Genomic DNA, 12,296 nt, shown 5'->3' with positions numbered 1-12,296 from the left:
TACGTTCAATATATAAATTGATATTTAAAAGATTTATGCAAGTACTTACCAATTTATCTTCTAGGCCACCATATCCAAGCCTGCTGATTCGGTGGTTATACTTATTCATTTTCCTTCGTGCTGATTGTAATTTGCTTCTCTCCTTTCAAAAATGGTTTACATGCATTCTTAGTATATATATCTCACAAGTACACATGAATAAACACAACCAATTTACTAAAAATTCTATTCTAATAAAATTTATGATATACCTGGACCTCTCCCATTAATCTCGATTTCACAAATGCATGCCAGTCGGGTTTCCTTATCTTATATTTTTTAGATGGATTTGTAAACGCATCTTGATCATCTTTAAAAGGGAAGATAAACTTCTTCGTAAGCATATTCTTGAAGGTCCTCCAACTAACTCCAATTGATTTCAAAACTGCCTTCCTATACTTAACATCTATATTGAATCTAATTTGAGTAATGAACAAACAAAAAAAATTCAAGATACAAGCAAGAAATAAAAACAAACCAAAAAGGAACTATACAAGATATATTTACCAGAATGCCGACCCACAAAAGATTTAGAAGCTCCTCAGGTGCTTTTTTCCATGTTTGAAAAGCACTTAAAGGAATTATGGCCCTCGCAAGAGCACCTTCCCAACCAGAAAGCTTGTTGTGCACCTTTTGACCTATAGGCTTACCTTTTCCATTAAATTCAACAATAATTATTATGCCATCCCACTTACAAGACAAGGCATGCATTATGGTCGCACCTCTCTCACTTAGTGCTTCAGTGTCACTTAGTGTTTCAGTGTCACTTAGTTCTTCTTCGTCTTCGGAATGGACAACCTCTTATGGATCCATCGTTGAACTATGAATAACATATAGTAGTAATTAGTACGTAAGATAAACCATATTATCCACATTCAAACCATATTATCTACATTCAAACCATATTATATAGAGTAGTAAACTGAATGCAATAGTAAATAGACGATTAAAATGAATAAATACAAGATGGGATAACCACTTTTAAAAAAAAAATCTCAATCACTTGAAATTATTAAAAACACTTAATAAAAGTCTTACAACCAAAAAAATTGCAATAAAGAGAGGAAAAAGAAACACTAGGTTTTAGAAGAATCATTCTCGACCCATATTCCATCACAGTCTTTACGTGAGAAAATTGGTTGAGATTCATCATTCACATCAAATGAATCAACACTTGGCATGACTTCAGGCTGAACCCTATCTCCAATATCCCCATCAAACACGTCATTACCAATATCACTAACATTATAACATCTTTTAGGAGTTGTTAGAGCAATCGACCATTTAGGATCAAGTTGATCGGGAACATAAAAGACTTGCTTGGCTTGAGAGGCTAAGATAAAGGGAACATATTTATGCCCAACTCTATCAAGATCCACTAGTGTGAAACCCAGATCATCGGTCTTTATTCCATTCCCGCTGTCAACCCAATCACACTTGAACATTGGAATGTGAAACTGAAAATAATCAAGAAGCCATATTTCAACGACAACACCATAGAAGGACATGTTGGAAAAGTCTGGATTTTTGTCCTTTGCACTTGCAACTTGCATTGCTCCTGCCACCAAGCTTACACCACTATTTTGATTCAATCGTGAAGCATCACGACCTTTTATGGAAAACCGATAACCATTGATGACATAACTCTCATATTTCAATGCATGCATTCGAGGTCCCTGAGCTATCCAAGTTAACACACTTAAGATTTTGTTATTCGGCTTTGCTCTTCTGAAACCTATATTATGTTTAAATTTAGTAACCAAGGCGTACACAAAATTATTACTTAACAATAGTTTATCTTACCCTTCCTTTCAGCCAATCACTAAAAGTACAGATGTGTTCTTCTTGTAACCAAGTTGGTTTCTTTGAGGAACGGGGGTGTGTTTTTTCTTTAGGTACTCCATGTGCTCCCTATTAAGTTTTAGAATGAATTAGTTATAGAATTTCTAAGCCAATGGAATAATCAACACGGAAACACTTAAAGAAATTTACCCAATGTAAGGTTCAACAACTCTTGTGTTTCGCAAGACATAAAGATGTGCTTGCTCTAATGCAATACCATCAACTGCAGTGGCAACACCCCCAACTGGAGTGATTCCTTCTAGAAGCATATCATCAGGTGTGATTTTAGAGTTGGCAGGAACTCCAATTGGGTCCAAATCATATAAGAATTCACTACAAAACTCAATTGCTTCCTCTACAATATAATTTTCAGCCATGCAACCTTCTGGACGATTGTGATTTCGTACATAACCCTTCAACACACTTATATACCTAAGACATTATAAGACAAAAGGATAGGATGATTCTCCATTTTTCATACATTATAAAGATAAAAAAGTGGGATAAAGTTTTTTTACCTCTCAAATGGGTACATCCATCGGAAGAAAACTGGACCACAAAGTTTAACCTCTCTAACGAGATGGATAGTGAGATGAACCATGATGTCGAAGAACGACGGTGGAAAGTATTTCTCTAACAAACATAGTGTGACGACGACATCCCTTTGAATTTTACTCAACTGCATCACATCTATTACTTTCGCACAAAGTGCATTAAAGAATAAGCACAGTCTAATAATTGTATACCTCACATGTTTCGGCAAGACAGACCGTATTGCCACTGGAAGCAATTGATGTATCAAAACATGGCAATCATGTGACTTCAGCCCTTGTAACTTCAAGTCTTCCATTGAAACACATGTCTTGAAATTAGAAGAGTATCCTTCTGGGACTTTCATCTCATGCAATGTTTGGCAAACCCTATGTTTTTCAGCTCTAGACAATGTGTAACAAGCTGGGGGTAAGAATGTCCTAGTTTTACCAATCTTTGGTGCTAGTTCATCCTTTCCCATGTCCTGAAGGTCAAGACGACCATTAACAGTGTCCTTTGTTTTCGAGGGAATGTTAAGCAATGTACCAATAATGTTGTCACACACATTTTTCTCAATGTGCATGACATCCAAAATGTGTCTGATAAGCAAAACTCCCAGTAGTCCAATTTAAAAAACACTGACTTCTTCTTCCAACATTTCTTAACAACTTCGTCGACTCCATCATCAACCTGTTTTGACCTTGGTGTGGTTGACCTCTTTGCTTGTCCTCCTACACCTTGTCGCTTCCTTTTACCCACTCGCTTTACTGATTTTCCTCCTGTGACCTTTTTCCCCCCTTTTGGCATTACTGATTTGCTCAAACCTGTGTTCTTCACTTTTTTCCCCCAAGAGACTTTGATCATGCTAACCTTTGCTTTTACTTTATCACCATCAAACACTTCTGGCTGTAACTGAAACTCTTGCTTGCCATAAAATGCCTTCCTTTCTTTTCTAAATGGGTGGTTCTTTGGGAGGAATCTTCTGGTGGCCATGTATACATTTTTACAAGAATGCTTTAATCTAAACGAATGTGTTTTTTCACCACATACAGGACAAGCATAATACCCTTTAACACAACAACCAGATAGATTACCAAACACGGGGAAATCATTTATTGTCCATAATAACACAGATCTGAATGTGAAGGTTTCTTGTCGGTAAGCATCATAAACATCAACCCCAGTATTCCATAGAACTTTTAAGTCATCAATCAAAGGCTGCAAGTACACATCTATATCGTTTCCTGGTTGTCGTGGACCTGATATTAACATAGTTAACATCATGAACTTTCTTTTCACGCATAACCAAGGTGGAAGGTTGTAAGTGATCAACATAACAGGTCAACAACTGTACTTACTACTCAAAGAACCATGTGGGTTGAATCCATCTGTAGAAAGGGCTAGACGAAGATTTCTCGAATCTGCTGCAAACTCTGGCCACATAGCATTTACAGACTTCCATGTCGGGGAATCTGCTGGGTGACGAAGTTTGTCATCAACTTCTCTTTCATTGGCATGCCATGTCAAATCCTCAGCAGTTTTTACAGACTGAAACATCTTTCTGAACCTCGGGATGGGTGGAAAGTACTATATAACTTTTGCGGGCACACCTTTGCTTGTCTCAGTCATATTCTTATTCTCTTTAAACCTTGACACTCCATAAGTAGGACATGTAGTGCGGTCCTTATTAGCATCACCTCTATATAGTATGCAATCGTTAGGACATGCATGTATCTTTTCATACTTCATTCCATAAACGGACAACATCTTTTTCACCTTCCCTATTGAAGAGGGTAGTAAATTACCTTCAGGAAGCCCGTCTCCAAACAATCTCAATAACTCAGAAAAAGACTTATCAGACCACCCACCCTTCACTTTTAGATTGTACAATTTCGCCATTGATAACTTGGTATACTTGGAATACCCTTCATATAATAGTTTCTCAGCATCATTGAGTAGTTTTCCAAACTCTCCAGGATCCCCCGGATATTGTTCAAGTCCGGCTTGTAGCAAGTTTTTTGTGCTCGCTACATTGTCTGGAGTTTCCATCCCGTGAAGGAAGGCATCCTGTCTATCAAAACAAGGAGCTGCACTAAGAATTTTCTCCCCATGAAATACCCATCTTATGTATTGCTTATCAATCCCGTGATGGAAAAGGTGATTTCTAACCACCTTTTGACTTTAACTCGCAAAGATTGACACAGTGCTCACATGGACATATCATACAAGTCTCCTGATTCTCTGTGGGGTTTGCAAATAAAAGAAAATTTGCAACCCCTTGAATATATTCATCTGACAACCTATCCTTGGACATCCATGATTTGTCCATTTAGTATCTAATAAGTTTGTGCGTGGCAAGAAGTTCCTGAAGACATCCAAACAGAGCACTCAATTTTGCTAAAAATATAAATAAATAAAAAATGCAAAAGTATATAAAGGAAATACCTTAGATTAATTTGGTTTGTACATGTGGCTTTGTTGGGGTTCAAGGCAGGTTTCCTTAGATAGAAAGCTCACTACTAATTCTTGAAATTACTATTTTCGTGTAGTTTGCGATTGGTCTAATACTTATAGTAGATATGGGTGTTATGCTGAAAAATTAGATGTGAATATGAGAAGTAGAAGTGCAGATTTCTTACTGTTTTACTAGAGCTGGAATAGTATTCATATATCAAGGTTAGAATTTCGGTTTATTAAATTTGTCTAAAGAATGGCTACTTTGGCTTGTAGTTGAGCAATACACGATTTTGGCTTGGTGAGTCTGTAGGGAACAACAGTACCCAACAAATTATTGAACGTGGTTTTATTAAACTGCTTTCTTTTCATGAAATATTTTATGCAAGAGAATGACTTTATTGTTTCCAAGCCTAGCTGGTAATGTCCTTAGTCAAAATAGGATGTTGTATACATGAAAAATCCATTAATTAGTATATTATTTGTTACTTGAGTAGGTTTTGGTTGTTGTATACTTTGGTAAAGACTAAGGGTAGGTGGTGTACCAGTATTTCCTTGGCTACTTTAATGGTTTTTATCTTTTCTTTTTCACTTTTTTAATAAGCAAACGCTTTGTTTACCTTTTTATATGTTAAAATTAGTAAGTTAGAATTCATTTCAGTTGTTAAGCTTTATGTTAAGTTCTTTGTTCGAATACAGACGCACACACACAAGTAGGACACACACACACATGTACACACAACAAAACGTTAAAGCACTCACACTAAAAGACCATCATGTACACTACTCTATATATCTCTTCTTAACATCACCAGTATCTATTCATCTTCACACACAACGCTTTATTTGTACTCTCTCAATTCATACAAACATGGTGTTATCTGTTGTTCTTCTAAAGCTTGTTGAATGGCTCTTGTATCAACTTTTAGCTAACTCTTCGTGTTATAGCATCCGCCAGACAAAAGGAAAATCACAAACTATGGTTATTACTTTAAAAACCAATCTGTCATTAAATCATCATCACAACATTCTTCTTTGTTTCCTAGCTAGTGTTACCAAGTGTTGTTTGGAAGGTAGAGAATCACAAACATTGGTTTGTGATATATATGGTGCCTTATTAAGGTCTCAATCTTTTTTTCAATTCCTTACTTCATGTTGGTTGCTTTTGAAGGTGGTAGCATTATTAGAGCCTTTATGTTACTTCTATCATACCCGTTTCTGTTGGCTATGAATCATGAGATTAGATTGAGGGTCATGGTGTTCATAACATTTTATGGACTTAAGTTGAAGTATATGGACAGTGTTGGCAGGGCTGTTTTACCTAAGTTTTATCTTGAGAATCTTAATCTTCAAGCCTATGAAGTGTTAGCATCAACAGGGAGGAAGGTTGTATTTACTAGTGTTCCAAAGGTGATGGTTGAATGGTTTCTCAAAGACTACTTGAACGTCAATGTTGTTATAGTTTCCTAGCTTGAATTACAGAATTATGGAGGGTATGTACTTCATTAGTTTTGTTGATGGGCCGGGGTTGCTTGTAAAGCACAAGGCTCTTATAGAATTCTTTGGAGATGACAAACCTGATATTGGCCTTGGGAGTTCAAATAGTGTTCATGATCATCTCTTCATCTCACTATGCAAGGTATGGTAATTAGTTAGTTAGTTGTCACTACATTTGTAATGGGTAAAAACTAATCATTTTTTTTAGAATATATAAAATTAACAATATTATCTAACAAACTTGCTTGAAAAAGTTTCCTTCTGTTGTTGTAACTGTATTGACATGTGGCACACACATGGCCATTTTCTATATTTACATACTCTAAAAAAAATTATCTACAACGTTTAATATAATATGTCTATTTGTAGGGTAATTATTCATGTATGCATGCAGAGTAGAACAACACTTGTAAGAATACTCACAGTTTATTGGTTCCTAGCTTCATGCGTGAAGCAACACTTAATGCATGAATCTTACCTAGAATACCTACTTTCTGGTCACCATGCATATGACAATCTAACATATATAATAGCAAATATACCTATTAGGCAGTGCAGGCGTGTTGATCGAATACTTCACATTTCTTGTATGTTTTACTTTTTCCTTGTAGAGTACTTTGACATATACTAATAATTAACATTACTTTCAGGTGCTTGACCAAGAAATACCTAATGCCATACAAAATAAATATAGAAGTACTTTTAGTGCCTTGTTTCATTGGTAAAGGAAGGAGTCCAATAAGGAAAGGTGGGTTTTCTTCTATCTTAGTTCTATTGGGAGCTTCGCTGTACCTAAAACTGGTTACCTGGGATTAGTTTTGTTGAAATATTCAATATGAAATGGAAAAACAAAGAAGTAAACAAAGAAAAAAAAAATGTACTGTCACAATAAACAACAACCAGTAACACCAAAACATGCATAAACAACGGCCATGAGTCATTGTTTGAATTATGATCGGAAAAGAGGTGGGATGAAATTACAAAAATAAGTGCTCATGGCTGTGTTGAAATAACAAGTGTTAATAGCCTCAGACTGAGGTTCTCATTAAAAAAAAAAAAATTCAAATGCAATAACAAATATTTTTACAAACAATTTAAACAAGAAAAAAGAGATAAACCAAAAAAATACTTACTTTTATATTTCAGAAACCTTTGTTGTAGTAGTCATCAGACTGATCCCTTCTCAAACAAGTTTCAGCGCAGCAGTGAAGAAGTGAGTGTGCAAGAGACCAATGAGATGAAGAAGAAAAAAGGCGTAATTGTTAGGGTTTGCAATGGAAGGGGAAGAAGGATATATAGGCGTAACCCTAACATCAATCCCTTAATATCCGGCGAGAGGGAAAAATAATTGGGGTGAGCGGGAGAATTTTCATCGCGAGGGGAATTTCTCATTATTGCTATTTCGATAAGATTTTTTTTTATACGATAAGTTTTTTTTTTATAAAGGTGTTGTTTCCAAAAGTGAGGAGTATATTGATGGTTCAATTCTAACTAAGGAGTCTATTGATTTTGGTATTCCTTTTTTCGGTTAAATTGTTGACGGTTTAATTGAAAGGAAAAATGGACCAAAGCTAGTGCCCAAAAAAATTGTGAGAAGCTTGACGATTTATTCTATTGCTAATTTGACTATTGTAAGAAATACCATTATATTTTTTTGACACTTGTGTCATACATGACATAATGTTGCAACAGCCGTCATAAATTTATTATATTTTTTTGACGCTTGTGTCATACACGACAATGTTGCAACAGCCGTCATAAATTTATTATATTTTCTTGACGCTTGTGTCATACATGACATAATGTTGCGATAGCCGTCATAAATTTATTATAATTTCGTGACGCTTGTGTCATACACGACATAATGTTGCAATAGCCGTCATAAAAATATTACTAAAACACCTATCTTGACGGTTTTTAACAAAGCCGTCAAGATATATAAAAAACAAGCGTCATAATATGTCATTTTTTTAGTAGTGGCTATACACTGAACTATTATATGAAATGCAATGGCAGGTCCATTTCTGAAACTTTTGGGTAGCGTGCCTAAGTAGGTTCTTATAAGGAATGTGTCAAAACACATAACAATCTAATTTTTCCACTCAAGTTTTCTAACTCCAGTGTGTAGTGGGCACACATTTCCTCACAATCTTATTGACAATCCAAGAAAATCGAGATCGATCAAACACATCTACCACTTACTATTACACCAACCTATTCCTAATTGAGCTAGAGGTCTTTATTAGGTGATACGGGGCGTAGGTGTTGGTTAAAGAAGGAAGACAATGGATATTCAAAAAGACAAGTCTGAGAAAATAGGGTTTTCATATTATGTAACTTAGAGAAAATATTGTTCTTTTGCTTCTACACTTTTTGCTCCATACTTAGCCTTTATTTTGGCTTTTGACTCCTTTTGATTCTACTTTTGGAGTTCTAACTTTTATTTTTATTTCCTTTTGGAAGCTTTCTTTTCTTTTCTTTTTCTGAAGCAACTAACTAATTTTTGTTTACACAGGTTTTTCTCTTTTCTTTTATTCACTCATTCTATTTCTCAGACATATCCATATAGGTTGGCTGATTTTAGTTTTTTATTTTGTTTTATTGGGTAAAAGATTTGTGGTTTGTGAAAAGGCTAATGAAAAGCTCGGTTGGACAACTAGCGGATAATAAATTTCATATAGGTATGAGCTTCTGGCTATATCGATCTAAATAGGGCCTAAATTCTCGCTTAGGATATGGTGTGGTGATCAAGCAAGTGGATGTGTCATTTATCTACTTGAAATTTACTTCTCCCTTATGTCATCACTCAGATATTTCACTCTTATGAAGCTTTTAGGCTAGATGCTCACACGATATGTATTAAGTACTCTAACCTAGGTCTCAGAAAAATACTACCAAGTACAATCAAAGATGCTCATGCAAGATGTTCATGAAAAGATGCAATGACTATTACCTATATATTATTCTAAGTTTCAAAAATTAAATCCTAATTCAAGTACTACATGAGATTTCTAAACTAATATCATCATGGAGAAGGGAACAATACCATTATCACTAAGTGCCTAGTATAAATAATATTTATTATTTTTAATATTTTATAAAGAAAAGTGCGTAATTTATATCTTAAAAGTGCCTAATTTTTGCAAATATTTCTATCCCACCCCCAAACAATCAAACGCTTTGTCCTCAAAGTGTAAAGAGATAAATAAAGAATTTACCATAGAAACGTGGTAAAAATTGGCAGTACCTATAATAGAAATATTATAAAGATGATATGATAACATAAAGTATAATTAAACTATTACGTACGAACTAACATAGACTCTACTAGAGTAAACATGACAGACAAAGGGTGGCAAAAAAATTTGAAATGAAATACCAAAATATGCCACCCCCAAACAAAATTGGAAAACTCTTTTTATGTTTGAAAATTTTTGTTTGGCCTATACTCCAGAAAGGTGGTATTGTACTTTTAAAGTCAGATTCCCTAGACTTACTAATATATGTTTATGTTTTTATTTTATTTAGTTTTTATATATTTGATTTTTAGAAAAGCAAAATTATGAAGAAGAAATAAAAATGAAACTCACTCCATAGAGAAACACTACTCAAACAACAAGAAAAACTGCAATTGATGAATGCGTGAGTCACATGAAACATGGACTAAGAATCCGACACTTACAACCACTCACTCCAAAAGGAGTTTCCTGTTACCTTAATGGTGTACTCCCATAACATTAGATTGGAATAGAGTACACTGAATAATAAAATGAGTCGTTTATAGTCAGATAGTTGAGACTTTATCTATATATATATATATATATATAAGAAAAAGAAGGTGCATGCTCCGTTACGCTCTAGGTCCTAGAGCGTAACGGAGTATGCACCTTCTTTTTCTTCTTTGAACGAAAGGGTGTCCAAGTGAATGAGTGTGAGAAAATAGATGGTTTTGGAAAATACGTGGGATGTGGATAAGTTTTAGAAGGATGGAATAGAAAAAATGAAAAAGTGTCTGGTGGCTTGTCCTTGGGTATTATTTCCGTATCAGGAGGGTTTAGAAAATCATGAAGCACAGGAGAATCAAGAAGGTCAAGTGCAAACTCAATGGTTCTTTGAAAAGGTGGAGGGCGAGGAACATTCGTGATGGAAAGTGAATGAGTGACATGGGGATGTGAGGTGGGTGAATGGTGTTCAACTAGTGGTCTTAGTTCTATATCATCAAAGGCTTTGAGATATACAAGACATTCCTCAATAGGTGGGTCAGAAGAATCACTGGGATAGAGGGTGAAAAAAATTTCTTTCGTCATGGCGTCAAGGGATGAATGGAGTCAATAGGAGGGGACTCGCGAGGTGGTAAAAAAGGGTTGCAAAAGAGTCGAAGGAAATCTTCCTCGATGTTATCTACGTCTAGGGAGTAGAAATTGTGATCTTTGTCTTCTTCCATTAGAGGGGCATCTACAAGTGTAGGGATGAAAGCGTCAGCCACACTAATGTGAAGTTCAAAACTCTCAATGGACTTCACTTCTCCTTCTACAGGCAAACCTAGTTGTCCCTACTTTTGTCTAAATATGTTAACTTCCACAGAAAGATTTCCAAAAGAAAGAGTCATTGAGCCATCCCGACAATTGATTTAGGCATTGGCGGTTGCCAAGAAAGGATGCCCTAAGATGATGGGAATAGAATCATGAGCAACTTCTGTGTCGAGAATAACGAAGTCAACTAGATAGTAAAAATCCTAAACTTTAACGAGAATATTTTCAACTATACCCTTGGGATACTTAATAGAACGATCAGCTAACTGTAAAGTTATTTTGGTTGCTTGAAGTTTTGTTAGACCTAGTTGTTTATATAAATAAAAAGGGAGTAAGTTAGCACTCACCCCCAGGTCTAATAGAGCAGTTATTATGAAGTAATCTCCAAAGGTGCATTATACAGTAGGACGACCAGGGTAATTGTACTTAATAATTTTCTTATGTTTAGATAAAGAGGGATATTGTTTAGTTAAGAAGGCTTTGTTGGGTATGTTGGTTTTCCTCTTCTTGGTGCACAACTCTTTTAGAAACTTAGCGTGTCCAGGTATATTTTTTATAACATCTAGAAAAGGTAGGTTTATAGTCAAATTTTTAAACACTTCCATAATCTCATCAAAATTTGTGTCCTTTTTGGACACAATTAGTCTTTGGGGATACAGTGGTTTATCTCTATATTTAGCATAAGGGTCAAAAGTATTATTAGTCTTTGCTTTATCTTTAGCCATTTTCCATCTCGGTGTCCATATTGGAACCTCTACCGGTGTAGGATCATCAATTTCTATAGTAGTATTTAGTAAGGTTGTACCTTTTGGTTGTGGTTGGACTGGAACTTCTACAGTTGTAGGGTCTTCAGTTTCTATAACAGTATTCGGTATGGTTTCATTTTCAACTTCTGTTTCGGGCGATCTTCAGGCATAGTTACTTTTTTATCAACTACTTTACTTGAACGAAGGGTAGTGACTGCTTGTAGGTTCCATGGGGTTATATTACCATTACATTGAATACTGTTTATTTTGAAGGCGGTGTTTGTTGACTTTGGATTAGGCACTGCTTGACCTGGAAACACGCCTGTATTGTTATTCTTTTGGTTAGGAGTGATGTCAATAACCTTTTGGCACAAAGACTACATCATTTGCATCGTTTGCTGCATCTGATAGGGTTATATACTAAAAGTATTACTTTTGTATTAACTCTAATTCTTTATATTTTGATTGAGAATTATATAGGCAAATGTTATGCATATTATATATGTTATTAGTTATATGCATGCGCCTAATACTTTATATTGCAGATAATATGGTGTGTGGTGACACACAAAAGATCATATCATCAGTACCTTATAAAGTATAAGTAAACGTTCACCACCTAGATGGATTTGGACAAACCATTGGTACGGTTGTA

General features: G+C 35.2%; 1 protein-coding gene across 1 annotated transcript; it reads right to left on the bottom strand.

Moving 5' to 3' along the window:
• Positions 1–1,115: 1,115 nt before the first annotated feature.
• LOC147525710 (uncharacterized) lies at positions 1,116–3,747 on the bottom strand. Its single transcript, XM_086580464.1, is given in 6 exon segments — positions 1,116–1,715; positions 1,872–1,950; positions 2,032–2,313; positions 2,400–3,024; positions 3,027–3,072; positions 3,223–3,747. Coding segments are annotated over 6 exon segments (2,157 nt in total).
• Between the last annotated feature and the right edge of the window lie 8,549 nt (positions 3,748–12,296).

This window comes from Coptis chinensis, chromosome 1, assembly GCF_015680905.1.
Source record: "Coptis chinensis isolate HL-2020 chromosome 1, ASM1568090v1, whole genome shotgun sequence".
Taxonomy (NCBI): domain Eukaryota; kingdom Viridiplantae; phylum Streptophyta; class Magnoliopsida; order Ranunculales; family Ranunculaceae; genus Coptis; species Coptis chinensis.
This window is presented reverse-complemented; position numbering and strand designations above follow the sequence as displayed.